Source organism: Carcharhinus amblyrhynchos, chromosome 28 (genome assembly GCF_965287045.1).
Source record: "Carcharhinus amblyrhynchos chromosome 28, sCarAmb.v2.hapA, whole genome shotgun sequence".
Classification (NCBI taxonomy): Eukaryota; Metazoa; Chordata; class Chondrichthyes; order Carcharhiniformes; family Carcharhinidae; genus Carcharhinus; species Carcharhinus amblyrhynchos.
Window position 1 is genome coordinate 33,418,063 of NC_137351.1, and position 15,356 is coordinate 33,433,418.

Genomic DNA, 15,356 nt, shown 5'->3' on the forward strand with positions numbered 1-15,356 from the left:
GGGCCATGGGCTTAAGGTGAGGGGGGAGAGGTATAACACAGATATTAGAGGGAAGTTTTTCACACAGAGGGTAGTGGGGATATGGAATGCTCTGCCAAGTAAGGTGGTGGAGGCAAACACGCTAGAGTCATTTAAGAGTAACTTTGGCACATGAGTGGTTTGGAGATGGGTGGATATAGGAGATTGTTTTAAATAAGGGTCATTAGCATTGGGGCGTCCCTGGTAAGGTAAATGGATATGGTACAATAATAGTGTTTTTTTCTCCTTTTCATTCGCAGGTTTTAAGTTGGTCCGCCTTGTGTCCAACGAGGGGCATACACGCAGTGGGTCGTACTTGGGCTGCTCTTGGTTGTTCGAGATTGGCCTAGTGCTTCATGTCGTTAGTGTGTGCCTAAACTGGACCAGATACTGGGCAAGACGACAGCTCAGTGACTATCACTGATTGCTGTGCAGACACATGGATTTGGGCCGGTGTCTGTGGGAGTTTGCGCATTCTCCCCGTGCTTGCGTGGGTTTTCTCCGAGTGCTCCGGTTTCCTCCCACACCCCAAAGATGTGCTGTTAGGCTGATTGGCAGTAATAAATTGTCCCTAAATCAGTTTCCCTCAATCTGGATGGCCATAAAACATTAGACAAGGGTCGTGGGTGGAGAGGGGGACTGGTGGTGTTGAGATGGCGGCGCGGGCTCGTTGGGCCGGAGGGCCTGTTTCCCGGGCTGTTTTTGTTCTTTGTTCTTTGGACCACTCGTTACAAAAGCTTCAGCAACTTCCTCTTGAAATGAGAGTGATCAATCCAGGTTTAAAAGGTTGCATCATCAAAACCACAAAATGATTCCAGTCAGACTTAGAGAGCTCAGAATAACCAAATGCCTGATCACAGATGATTAAGGAGAGAGATGAGAACATGAGAAGAGCAACAGTCAGTGAAATTGGAGGAAATTCCGTTTGTATGAAAATAATCTAACGTAGCTTAAACAAGAAGGTGGAGAAATCTCAAACAGGGAACTGTAGTTGCACCAAATTAATTTAACAAGATTTAGTAAATTGATGGAATCGATCATAGAATCCCTACAATGCAGAAGGAGGCCATTCGGCTCATCGAGTCTGCACTGAGTGTAGATTATTATTGTATTTTGATGCCAACCCTGGCCGTCAAGATCAGTTAAGAGCGCACCAATCTGTACAAATTATGGGCAACATAGATGTGGCCCATCAGACTCAGTGCTCTGTACACTTAAATGACCCAAGGAGAGTCGGAATATTTTTTAGTGGCAGAAAATGCTCACCACAAATTTCACTGGATAAACGCAAATTACTGCGGATGTTGGAATCTGAAACCAAAAGAGAAAGTGCTGGGAAATCTCCAATCTTCCGGCATTTTCTCTTTTGGCCACAAATTTCACTGATGTTTAAGTTAAAATGTTAGAGTTAAGGGCTCCTCGTGTTCTTGTCTCTGGCATACAATTGCTGATACTTTGGTAGTACAGGATACAGGTGCAACTCTGTAATTTACAGCGCACTCTTTAGCATCATTTACTGAAAGCAATCGTGTGCTTTCCCATGATACCAGAGACCAACAGTCGTTGCACAGGCTCGTTTATTTTTAAATTTATTTAGTGCTTATTTTAATTTCACACATGCTAAATGGGTTATTCAATGCGAGAATGCACTGAGTGTGTGGGCCGGGGAGCGTAGGACGTGTTTGGTTTCTGACCTGTTCGATGATCGTAATTTATGGGTTAAAATTTGACCCATGATGAAATTCCTGTGCATAAAAAAAATCCGTTTTGGTCACAGAAGAATCTTTTTCTGTGTAACTGAGCCAATTACTTCATGAAAAACTGGAAATAGTTTGCATGTTGAAATTCAAAAATAGAAAGCTGGCGTTTAAATAGTACCTTTTATAGTCTCAGAATATATCAAAGCACTGCTCGCCAATCAATTATTTTAATTGTAGTCGGTGTTGGAAAAGATAGCATTCAGTTTGTGCGCAGTAAGCTCCAACAAACAGCATTGGGATAAGAGAATCTGTTTTTGGTGATGTTGATTGAGGGATGGATATCGTTTCCAACACCATTCTCTCCCCTTAACTGCTTTTCAAAAAGGTCCTTCTGAGCTGGAAGATGAAACAACAATCCTCCAAAAAGAGGTGTCAGCCCCGATTCGGCATTGACCTAGACTTTGGAAACTAAACTGAGATCCCATTTGGCCTCTCGAGTAGATGTGAAGGTTCCTGCCGCATTGTTCAGCCACTGAGGGAGTCCTCCCTGATGCCCTCGTTGATAACAATCCCTCGACCGTGATGAATGTGGGATCCTGCTGTGCATAGCTTAGCGGCTTCCTTTCCCATATGAACAGGGATGATGATTTGAGAGTACTTCACTGGCTAAACCTCTGGAACCTCCCCTGACTGGGGAAGGGCAGTGCAAATTCAAGTCTTTCTCTTCCCGAAACATTATTTTGCGAAGCTGATCTCCTCTAAGTACAGAATCTCTAATAAATAATGTCTAAATCGGGAGGAAGGTACATTGAGCGGATGAAGTGATCTTTTCGTTCATTTGTGACGTTCAGGCTGAATTTCCACTTTCCACTGAGAGACTCGAAACTGGAGCTCTTCCGGATAAACATCTACAGCTGGGGGAAGTGGGCAGTCCCCAACAACACACGCAAAAGGGGAAATCCTATCCAAATAAATTACTTTAACTTTGAGGCGTAATGGATTTCCTAGAAAATAAAAGCCCGCGGTGCTGATGTATAAATTTCAGAATGAAGCTGTTGTGACACTGAGTGAACAGTGAGAGGAAGGCCAACACTCACTATGGGCCAGGAAGATCCAGACTCCAAGGGTTTCGTCTACTTTTTGCTGAAGGATTACTTAAAGTTTGCGCTCGAAGGCTCGCAGTCCGCTCCCGCCACCAACAGCGTGAGTCAGACGCTGCGCAAGGCCGGCTCCTTCTTACTGGGAATCAGGAACCAGGAATTGGAGCTCTGCATCAACAAACTCAACATCGCTTCAGTAGAGCAGGCCGAGCAAGCGCTCCCCATCCTCATCAGCGAGGTGTACTCGGATGGCACTGACAACTGGGGCAGACTGGTGACTCTCTACACTTTCTGCGGAGTGTTGGTCAGGCACCTGAGGAGCAAGGACATCCCGGAGGAAGAGCTGGTGGAGGGGATTGCACAGTGCGTGGCCCAGCACACTTGGACCCACAAAGCTGCCTGGATCAGGGAGAACGGTGGCTGGGTAAGGAAATTTACACTTATCCAAAGCAGATTACCTTTATTGCCATTCTTGGCAGGTTGCATGGATGTTTGTGGATGAAGCAGTCTTTTTTTTAAGGAGATCACTCATCACCATTTAGACTCCAATGTTTAGCGAAGATTTTGCAAAATAATTACGTAGGATTAGCAGTAGGACCTAATTTGTCACAACAATTCCTAATAAGTTATTTTTATTTATACTCAAATCTTCTATAGTTTTTTTTGCTGAGGATATTCATGCACCAATGAAAGTACTACTTTCACCCCAATGCCCCACCACCCACCCCGCATCCCCATTAACAATATGCCAAGAGAGCATCGGATATATCCAAATGAGGGCAGTAATTGGCTCCCCTTAATTCACTCTGGCAGAAACAAATCCTGTTCTCCCACCACTTCACTTGAATGATTGTAAGGTTTTTACAACCCATGCATTCAAAATGGTCACTGAGTGTGTGGCAAAGATATACTGCTTCTCACCAACTTCAGTTTACAATCCCTTGTTCTCATTTTTGTCTTACCTTGTCGTGGTGCTCCGGTCTGAACATATCTGTGTCATTTATTATCTTGTACACCTCTTTGATCCCCTCTTTGCTGCCCTTTCAAGGTGTAAGAGTTATCGTTTCTCAGCCTTTTGGCTAAGATCAAGCCCAGGGTGGGCTGCAATGCCTTACCTTGTCAGCTTGGATCTTGTTTGCCTCTCTGATGGGGACCACGAATTGGATTCAATTGGATTTTGAATTTGGTTTTTGGAGCAAGCAAGGATTGCATTTGGGTTTACCCACTCCAGACTGAGCATTGGCTTTGTAACTTTAAGAATGGAATAAGAAAACATTTAAAAATTTCACAGTTTTTTTCCTGGGCTTTCTTCAAACGCAATCTTATGACTCTCATGGGATCTCCCATGTTACTCTTCTCTTTACCACTGCAGGCTTTTAATCTGTTACTGATGCCTTCGCAACCAAAGATGTGCAGATTAGGTAGATTGGTCATGCAAAGTGCCCCTCAATGTCAAGGGGTTTAGCAGGCTAAATATGTAGGATTACAGGGATAAGGCCTGAGTGGGGTTTTTGTTGGGAAAGGCTTGATGGCCTCCTTTAGGAGAGTACGGATTCTATGTGGAATACAAATAAGACCTGAACTCTGGGCATATTTAACATGATGCGGATGTGCCGGCGTTGGACTGGGGTATTTTACCATATTTAACATACCATCATCTGACTTATGCTCATCTAACCTGGCATCATAATTCAGCATGCTATTAGTTTTGTTTATTCATTGCTCTCGTATATTAACCTTCTAGAATCTAGATCCTTTTGTCACCGTGATACTCTTACAATGCTCATTTTCCTTTCCAGTGGGTAGCATTTTGCACTTGACCTCAATAAATGTCATTCACCACTCTATTGCCCATTTACAGATTTTCCTAATTCCTTGTGCAGACCCTGAGTTTGCCAGTTCCTCTTTGGCTTGGTGCTGGAAGCCATGAAATAGCCACCACTGACACCAGACCATTCAAATGTACTTTCTCCTTCTAGAGAAATGTCTGTCTTACCTTGTAGTGGTGCTCTGGCCTTCATGTATCTGTGCCATATACGCCTCGTTGATCCCCTCTTTGCTGCCCTTTCAAGGCATAATTTCTCCTTGGTGTGTTGAACTCAGGCCACTAGGCATTTTTCCCCTTTCAGTTTGTGTGTGTCTAGAATGGCAGAACCCTGTCCCTGCTCCCACCTTAATTCCTCCCATTGGAACAAGTATTCCATAGAATATTCTCTTAGAAACACACCCAAAGGAAAAAAAAATGGAGATATTTGTTAGAAGTCGGAAGACATTCCGCACTCAAGAACTTCCTTGCAATTGTAGTGAAAATCCTTTACCATAAAACATTTTTAAACCAAACTCAAATGTTGCCACCCTCTAATCTTCCTGATTTATATTGTAGCAAATAGAATGAGCTAATTTTCTATCAACTTCAGTGTTTTGATACTTAACTATTAATTACTGTATTCAGAAAGAATTCTCACCAAAGGAGTTCTGCTCATTTTGATGGTCAGGCGGTTCTGAAAGAATCTGCATCCTTTGATTTTTTTTAATTTCCATCAGAAATTCCTATCATCAATATAAAATTTATATTAAAAATAGTAGCAATCTTTGTGAAATGAACAAAATAAATATGTCAAAGCATCACCATGAGGCCATTCAACTCCCACCAGTGCAAGGCAGTTTGCATTTGAAAATTTTGTAGAGTCCCTGTTCTTATTCTGTGTGGATCAGTAAGTTTAGCTGATTTGGTGGAAGCAGACCCAGGGCCTGGGAACTGCAGAACACCCTCGCCCTGCGCAACTGTGTGCCAGTCTGGGAAATAGTGGCACACAGTAATTTTTGAGGCATGTGTATAGTTTTAAGGTCTGAAATGTTATGACTGTAATTTGTATAGAACTGTAAAAAGCTTTAATTCTGTACCGTTTGCAATTCAAAGACATGTAGATTTGCAATGGTTTATTTGAGATTTTTATGAATAAAGTATACTTTTGAAAAAAAAGTAAGTTTAGCTGATTGAACTCTAGTGGTGTATTTACGCATAATGGCCACCCAGTGAGTTTTAGATCTTGCTGTCTTTTGGATATGTTCTCTAAGATTAGATAATTGGATTACACTGCTGTGAGAGTGAACACACTCTATATTAGGCAAACAATTGCTCTGCTCAAGGGACTCTTAGACATGACGATAGATTTTTGCACATCAGTCAACTGGATAATTAACAGAACTTCACCATGCTCTAAAATTGGCTCAGGTTCTGCTATTTCTTTCTTGATTGCTTCAAGAGGATGTAACACTACATTTTGTTGCTTAGGTAATAATGTGCAGTTAGCTGACTCCTTACTCTGCTCCTGATGGGATTCTGTGTAATGATCCTGCAGCAACAAATTGAGCTAATACATGCAGAGATTGCCCAAAGCAACAGGCAAAATATTCTTGTCAACTTTTCCCTTTACCCCTCACTGCGACACAGTTCTGTAGACACTGTGCACTTTCCATCAAATGGCAGTGTGATCCTTGATAGTAACTATCAGTGTGCTAATTGACCATTTGACATGAGAGGTCAAAACCACCTGCAATTCCAGGCACCATCACTAAGTAGTGGTGAGGAATAGTAACTTGATTTCTTTTCCCTCATTTTAATTCAGGGGTACCATGTTTTCCTGAATCTCTGCCGTAATTTACAAACAATTATTTGGGCAGTATACTAGATCTTTGCTTCATGGCGAGGTTCTGATGCTGCAACACACTGCTTACTGCTCTCAGTGCAAGTCATTGAAAGGAATAGGGATGGCAGAAAACTGCAGCCAGGCATGAGGTTTGTGAGTCACCCTTATTGATGGTACTTACCCATAATTGCCTTTCTCTTTTTCCATCAGGTCAAAATAGAATTATGAGGGAATTACAACCAAATTATGCAACATGGTCTTGTGATTTCTTTTTGTCCTTTTGTCCTCATAGCTCCGTGTGTAATGCTCACACTGATCATTGCATGTAGAAAAGCAAATCCACAATTATATACAAGATAGGGTGAGTGGGAATTTTTAAAAAAATTAATGCAGGTGCACATATCAGGAATGTGGCTCTGCTGGTCTCACACACACACAATTTATTCACGGCTACATGACTTTCCATCCAATAGATGGATACTTATGACTAGCCATTTGTGTGTTAGCCCAATACCCAGATTCTCAACTCGCATGGCCATCATGTTAAATTGACTAGAAGCACTCAATTATAAAACTGACCCCACTGTGCACATACAATAACATTCTGAAAACAGGTAGAAACATCAATGGTACCTTGTTCATTAATGAATTTTACTTCTTTTTTTAATAGGAGAAAGGATTTGTGGAATACTTCCAGCCGAACAATCCTGGGTTTGTGGAATACTCCCAGCAGAAAAGCTCCCGATTTTCTTATGCAAAGATAGCTGCTATCACAGGGATTGTTGCCGCATTTTCCTTTGTGATCTACCAGCACTGAAAACAGTGAGCTGCTCATACTGGAAGCCAGACCAGCACATGGACAGTGAACCTTGAAGTGAGAACCACATACTGGACTTGATCTAATTAACCATCAGTGGAACTTTGTGAATCACAGCAAATACTGACAGTTGAGACACAGTAAACCTTGAATTATACAATAAGTAGAATGTACATTCTATATTTAAATAAATATTTCAGTCAGAAAGACCTGAATTTATACAAAAGATTTTCACAATTGTAGGATGTCTATACTGTTAAATGTATTCACTTTTCATTCACTATTCCAGTTCCATTTCTGGTTAACAGTAACTCCCAAACTTTGTGAGGGGGAGTTCAGCAATGGTAATATCACTGAATGTCAAGGAAAGGTGGTTAGATTCTCTTTTGTTGGAGATGGTCATTGCCTGGTACTCATGTGATGTGAGTGTAACTTGCTGTTATCAGGCCAAGGCTTAATATTGTCCAGATCTTTCTGTATACGCACACAGGCTGTTTCAGTATCTGAGAAGTCGCAAATGATGCTGAACACTGTGCAATCATCAGTGGGCATTCCTACTTCTGACCTTATGATGGAGGAAAGGTTATTGTTGAGCAGCTGAAGATGGTTGGTCCAAAGATACTACTCTGAGGAACTCCTGCAGTGAGGACCTGAAATGTGTCAGAATCACCTTTGTGTCAGGTATGACTCCAGTGAGCAGTTATGTCAGGCTTCTTGATGCTACATTTGGTCAAATACTGCCTTGATATTAAGGGCGGTCAATCTCTCCTTACCTTTGGAGTTCAGCTCTTTCGTCTTTTGCTTGAACTAATGTTGTAATGAAGGACTGAATGACCCTGGCAGAACCCATGCTGAGTATTGGTCAGCAGGTTATTGCTGAGTAAGTGCTGTTCAATAGTGCCGTTGATGACCCCTCCCATCACTTTTTGGATAATCGAGAATAGACTGGTGGGCTGGTAATTGGCTAAGTTGAACTTGTCCTGCCTTTTGTGGACAAAATATAGCTTGGAAATTGTCCACTTTGCTGGATAGATGCCAGTGTTGTAGTTGTACTAAATAGTTTGGTCAGGGGTGCGGCAAGTTCTAGAGCACAAGTCTTCAGCATTATTGCTGAAATGTTGTCAGGATCCATTTTCAGCTGTTTATTGATATGATGTGGAGTGAATCAAAATTGCTGTAAACTGGCATCAGTGACGCTGATAAGCTCTGGAAGAGGCTGAGATGGATCATCCACTCAGTGGCTAAATATGGTTGCAAATACTTCAGTCTTGTCCTTTGCATTGTTATCTGATGAGAATACTTAAACGTTTTCCCCCAGATATTTTCCTCTTGTATGACCAGCAAATGACAAAGTAGGCAATTCTCCAAAAAAGAAAATAAGTGCCCAACAGGTGGGAAAATGAGAGATTTTCCCGCCTGTCTTTTGGGCGTATTTAGTTTAACAAATCTCCGGCACTCTGTGCTCTACACATTGCCTCAGGAAGATTCACATTGATAAGTGGGGGCCAGGCCTCATCTCGCTGGAGATGCTGGCATTAATACGCTGAGTGGGCCACTGCATATGCGTCAATCTGTCAGTGGGGAGATTGGTGCATACGCACTGGTCCCCTCTGCATTGCCAGCCTCCAGATTGCTGCCCTTCTGCTTTCTTTCCAGGCTTCCTTCTCGAGATTGCCGGCTTTCCGATCCGCCTCCCCCCCCCCCCCCCCCCAACTCCTATCGCTGGCCTCCCTGACTCTGCCCACCACCCTCCAGATTGCTGGTCTCCCAGACCTCACCAGCCCCAGGCCAGCCCTATCCACCAGCCCCGACCCCATCCCACCCTCATGTGCAGTCCTGATTGCCCCTTCCCTCCCTCTTTCCCCCAACTACCACCAATAGGCCCCACCCCATTCTGGGCAGTGCCAGGGTACCAAGCGGACAGTGCCATTGATGGGACCACTTTTAATCCCCACTGGTGGGAACTTCTCCCGCAGGTGGGGTGGGGGAAGGGGGAGAGACACTAGTGAGCCTGGAGACTATGGTCCCGGCCTCGCTAATCATATTGAAGTTGTGATTGCAATATGATAATTAGCCATTGCAAAATATTGTCTGGGAGTGGCATGATTGGCTGGACTGTAGTTCTTTGTTTTTCTTTATTCTTCTCTCAAGCTGATTTTCAGAGCGTACATTGCAAATGTGATTCTCAAGTTTCTGCTAAGGAAAAGACTGAAAGTTCCTCTGTTTATCTTAAACTTTGCACATCATTCCAGAAAGTTCTTTGGCAATGATATCATCAGAAACTGATCACAAAGTTCAATTACAGCCAATGGAGTTATTTGTAAACAATTCCCAAATGTTTATACTAAATTGAATGTGAATCACTTGTCCTCATCATATCTGTAATAAGGCGATCATCAATGGCTCTAGTCGCTCTGGCACCCCTCCAACACAGGAAATGTCAGGACACATTTCACAGGATAGGTCATGACTTGCTTCAGCCTTCTCTGATCTATATCAGCATTTAACTCAAAATTCCCGGCATGGCTGATGATAGCTCTTACTATTCTAGTTGTTGTTGACACCATTGGCCATCCCAGCACTGTGCTGGGATCTTCTATTATTGAAGATGGGGATATTAGTGGAAGCTCCTACTCCAGTGAGTTAATTGTCCATCACCATCAAAACTGGATGTGGTAAGACTGCAGAGCTTAGATCTGATCCATTGCTTGTGGAATTACTTAACTCTATCCATTACTTGTCCTTTATGCTGTTTGGCATTAAAGTGATCCTGTGTTGTAGATTCACCAGGGTGACATCTCACTTCAGGTATGTCTCATGCTGTGTGAATCATAGAATCCCTGAAGAAGAAGAAGAGGCCATTTGGCCTATTAAGTCTGCATCAACTCTCTGACAGGGTACCTTAGAGGCCCTTTCCCTCCCCGCCACATTTCCCATGGCCAATCCATCTAACCTACGCATATTGGGGCACCAAGGGTCAATTTATCATGACTAATCTGAAGATTATTGGATTGTGGGAGGAAACCGGAGCACCTGGAGGAAACCAACACAGACATGAGAAAAAGAGGCATAAGGAGGTCAAGGTGTGAAGAGCAGTGAGGATCAGGGTGAGGAGCAAAAAGGAGCAGGGTGAGGAGCGCAGTGAGGGTCAGGGTGAGGAGCGCAGTGAGGGTCAGGGTGAGGAGCAGTGAGGATCAGGGTGAGGGTCAATAAGGATCAGGGTGAGGGTCAGGGTGAGGAGCACAGTGAGGGTCAGGGTGAGGAGCAATAAGGATCAGGGTGAGGGTCAATAAGGATCAGAGTGAGGGTCAGGGTGAGGAGCAGTGAGGGTCAGGGTGAGGAGCAATAAGGATCAGGGTGAGGGTCAGGGTGAGGAGCAGTGAGGGTCAGGGTGAGGAGCAATGAGGATCAGGGTGAGGGTCAGGGTGAGGAGCAGTGAGGGTCAGGGTGAGGAGCGCAGTGAGGGTCAGGGCGCTGGGGGTTCCAGTGGCACAAGGGGGTGGGGCCAGACCAAGGGGGCGTGGTTCAGCGAAAGGGCGGGGTTCAGGGAAGGGGCGTAGCCAGTTTTAAGGGGGCGGGGTCCCAGGGTCAAGGTGCACCCGGGACATTCTGCGCGTTCTCGCTGCTGATGGAGCTCGGGGCCGCGCCGCTCGTTCCCGGCTCGGGGAACATGGCCGCGCTGTGGGCCGCTAAGAAGGCGCTGCGGCTGGAAATGAAGCGGAGGCTAGCGGCCCTGAGTGAGGCCGAGAAACTGAGGCAGAGCGCGGCAGTGAGCCGGAGGGTGAGAGAGGGAGAGGGGGAGGGGTGAGTGAGTGAGTGCGGGGGATGGTGTGTGAGGAGAGGGGGGAGAGTGAGGGGGTGAGTGAGGAGGGGGGAAGAGTGGGGGGGGTGTGGGAGCAGCCTCAATGGGGCAGGGCGAGGTCCGGCCGAGTGGCCTCATTTCCAGTAACGGCCATCAGACCCTGCCAATCAGCGCAAACCAGCCAATCAACTCCGCCTCCTGACTGACGTGACCCAACCTCAGGCCCCGCCCCCAGACTCAGCAGTGCCCCCGAGCGTGGCCCCGCCCCCCCGGGCCAGGCTATACTCATTGGAATTCAGAAGAATGAGGGGAGATCTTATAGAAACAGATAAGATCGAAGCAGGGAAGTTGTTTCCCCTGGCGGGTGAAACTAGAACTAGGGGGCATGGCCTCAAAATAAGGGAGAGCAGATTTAGGACTGAGTTGAGGAGGAACTTGTTCACACAAAGGGTTGTGAATCTGTGGAATTCCCTGCCCAGTGAAGCAGTTGAGGCTGCCTCATTGAATGTTTTTAAGGCAAGGATAGATAGATTTTTTGAACAGTGAAGGAATTAAGGGTTATGGTGACTGGGTGGTTAAGTGGAGCTGAGTCCACAAGAAGATCAGCCACGATCTTATTGAATGGCCGAGTAGGCTGAAGAGACCAGATGTCCTCCTTCTGTTTCTAGATATTATTTTCTTTAAAACTAATGTAAGCAAAACAACAGGCATGAAGAAAATATTGGCGATAAATCCTCAGGATCAGATAGTTTCAATCCTAGGCTTTTAAAGGAAGTGGGTGAGGATATTTTAGATTCCCTGAGTGCTGCTCTTCCAAAGTTTTCTCGTTTCAGGAGAGTTCTTTTTGACTTCAAAAATTATGCACATCCCTTTGCTGTTTAAGAAAGGTGAGCGAGGAATTATCAATCAATTAGTCTGACATCTATTTCAGGAGCTTAACAGAGTCTGTAGTTAAGGCTAGGGTATCTAAACGTCTGGAACATTTTGAGCTGATCACTATGAGCCAGTACGGATTTGTTATGTGATTGCATTTTTGGAGAGGTGATTAAGTATGATCAGGGGCCTTCAAGGATTTGTCTTGAACAGCAATTATTCACTATTTATTAACAATGTGGATGATGGAATAGAAATCCACATTATCCAAATTTGCAGATTTGACAAAGATCAGGGACATTGCAGGCAGATGGAGGATTACAAAACGATATTGATAGATGAAGTGAATGGGCAAAACTGTGACAAAGTGTAGAAAAGTATGATGTCATCCACTCTGGAATTAAAAACGATAGAAAATAATACTTCCTAAATGGTGAAAAGTCAGAGATAGTAGAGGCCTGGACGTTCAGGCATGTAGATCGTTACAATGTCCTGAATAGGTAGTGAAAATAATCAAAAAGGGCAATTGGAGTCTTGGGCTTTATACCCAAAAGATTAGTATATCAGAGGTGTAGAAGTCATCCAACAGCTATACAAAGCCCCAGTTAGACCACAACTGTAGCATTGTGAATTGTTCTAGACGCCACCTCTAAGGAAGCATACATTGACCTTGGAGGATGGACAGCATGGATTTACCTGGATTTTGAGTGTTAACTTCTGAGGAGAGAATGGGAAAACTTGGGTTTTATTCCCTGGAACTTAGAAGGTTGATGTTTTAAAGGTAAAAAGAGAACAGATAGGGTTGGGAGAGAGGAACAATTTCTGTGTGACATGGAATCTGGTGTTGGGGATATAGTCCAAACATTGGAGCCAGTCCTGTCTGGAGCAAACTTAGGAAACTTCTATATACAGAGGGGTCAAATTTTGCAATTCCCTTTCTTAAACTGTGACTGCTTATAGGTCAATTATTAGTTTTTTTAATTCTGAGATTGATAGATTTTTCTCAATCCAAGCTATTAAGGGGTATGGAGAAATGGTGGATACATGGAGTTAGGTCACAAGCCAGCTATGATCTCATTAAGTGGCAGAACAGGCTTGGGTCTAAATAGCCTCCTCTTCTTACGTTCGTATGACAAGGATAGCACGGTGGTGCAGTGGTTAGCACTGCTGCTTCTCGGCTCCAGGACCTGGTTTGATTCCCTGCTTGGGTCATTGTCTGTGTGGAGTTTGCATGTTCTCCCCATGTCTGCATGGGTTTCCTCTGGGTGCTCAGGTTTCCCCTTACAGTCTGAAAATGTGCAGATTATGCAAATTGGCCATGCTAAATTCTCCCTCAGTGTACCCAAGCAGGCACCAGAGTGTGGCAACTAGGGGATTTTCACAGTAACTTCATTACAGTGTGAATGTAAGCCTACTTGTGACTAATAAATAAGCTTTAACTTTGCTACTGACTCCATCTGTAATTCTCTTTCAGCTTATAGCTCATCCCAAATACCAGAATTGCCAAAGAATTGCTGTCTTTTTGAGCATGAATGACGAAATTCAGACAGAAGACATCATAAAAGATATGTTCCAGCGTGGAAAAGAGTGCTTCATTCCCCGGTACAAAACCCGAAGCAACCACATGGACATGCTGAAACTCAGCTCAGCTGAAGAAATCGAACACCTCCCATTAACATCTTGGAACATTCGCCAGCCTGCTGAAGATGGTCCACTGGAAGAAGCGTTAACCTCAGGTTGGTTGTGAATTTTGAATTGACAGGGTTAAGATTTTAAACTGTTCACAACCTTGGGAGTCCTGTTTGAGCTGGAGCTAGATTTTCAACGACATATCCACCCTTCCTTGTAGCACATTGATAAATTAAGTGAATGGGCAAAACTGTAAAACCCTCATTCTTGCCTTCATTCCATCCAAATTTGATTATTTCAGTGCTTTGCACCCTCCATAAACTCACGCTAAATGAAAATTCTGCTGCCTGCATCCTCGCTCGTACTGAGTCATGTTCACTCATCAGTGTGCTTGCTGATTTACATTGTCTCATAGCTTTTAAGTTCTTACCTCTGTTTAAATGTCTCTGTGATCTCCTCCAAATAGCTGAAAACTCTTATATTCCTCCATCTCAGACCATAGAGGTTTGTTCTGCTGTTAAAACACACAGACTATAGGTGGCACATTGTTAGCACTGCTGCCTTACAGCACCAGGGACCTGGATTCCATTCCTGGCTTGGGTGACTGTCTGTGTGGAATTTGCACGTTCTCCCCGTGTCTGTGTGAGTTTCCTCCCACAGTCCGAAAGACGTGCTGGTTAGGTGCATTTGCCATGCTACATCCTCCCTCTGTGTACCCGAATAGGTGCCAGAGTGCGGCAACTAAGAGATTTTCATGGTAGCTTCATTGCAATATTAATGTAAGCCTACTTGTGACACTAATAAATCAATTTAGATGAAAAATATGCACCTTCCCCTCATGACTAGCACGCTTACGTCATCAGCTGTGGGAAAATGTAGTTTCATAAAAAAATTGAAAGAAACTAAGTAACTAATGGATTTTAACTTTAGTCCGTTTTGAAAATGTACTTGCTGGAAACCCACAGTGTGTTTTGAGGCAGGAGGTTTAACATTACCCTCAATTCAGTTATATTCACACACCTGACGAAAGGGCAGTACTCTGAAAGCTTGTGATACAAAATAAACCTGTTGCACTTTACCCAGGTGTCGTGAGACTTCTTACAGTTCTATTTTCACCATGGGCAGAGTTGTTTGGCTTTTTGTAACTTGCCAAATTGGTAACTGAAAATTTCTTGTACTATCTCAGTATTAGCGCTATCTCACGATCCTAATAAATGTAAGTATTAGACTCGAGTCATACAGCACAGTAAAGGCCCCTTCGAGTCTGCACCAACAATAACTACCACTAAAGTTGTGCTAATCCTGTTTTCCAGCAATAGAGTCGTAAAGTCATATTAGAGTCATGGATATTTACAGCATAGAAACAGGTCCTTGGCCCAACTTGTCCACGCTGCCCTTTTTTTTTTTACCCCTAAGCTAATCCCAATTGCCTGCATTTGGCCCATGTTCCTCTATACCCATCTTACCCATGTAACTGTCTAAATGCTTTTTAAAAGAGAAAATTGTACCAGCCTCTACTACTGCCTCTGACTGCTTGTTCCAGACATTCACCACCCTCTGTGTGAGAAAATTGCCCCTCTGGCCCCTTTTGTATCTCTCCGCTCTCATCTTAAACCTATGCCCTCTAGTTTTAGACTCCCCTACGTTTGGGAAATAGAGAATATAGATGTATAGAGTATTAATATGTTAAAATGTATTAATTCTGACTGTTTACAATTGCTGATTATCTTGCATCCTGATTCTACTGGGAGGGACGGGCAGACAGGA

General features: G+C 43.9%; 2 protein-coding genes across 3 annotated transcripts in view; both read left to right on the plus strand.

Annotated features, from left to right (window-relative positions):
- Positions 1–1,599: 1,599 nt before the first annotated feature.
- Positions 1,600–7,285, plus strand: LOC145359504 (bcl-2-related protein A1-like). The gene is made up of 2 exons (XM_080214124.1): positions 1,600–3,242; positions 7,139–7,285. The coding sequence occupies exons 1-2, from the start codon at positions 2,817–2,819 to the stop codon at positions 7,283–7,285; spliced, it is 573 nt and encodes a 190-aa protein (XP_080070250.1). The 5' UTR covers positions 1,600–2,816.
- Positions 7,228–15,356, plus strand: part of mthfs (5,10-methenyltetrahydrofolate synthetase (5-formyltetrahydrofolate cyclo-ligase)) — an 83,190-nt gene continuing 75,061 nt past the window's right edge. Inside the window, exons 1-2 of one of the 2 annotated variants that reach the window (XM_080214121.1) lie at positions 7,228–7,342; positions 13,435–13,696. In XM_080214121.1, coding sequence (XP_080070247.1) covers positions 13,489–13,696 — 208 coding nt within the window. In that variant the 5' untranslated portion in view covers positions 7,228–7,342; positions 13,435–13,488. Of the gene's footprint in view, positions 7,343–10,870; positions 11,067–13,434; positions 13,697–15,356 lie in introns of those variants that run through there. The other variant, XM_080214120.1, reaches the window with a different exon arrangement.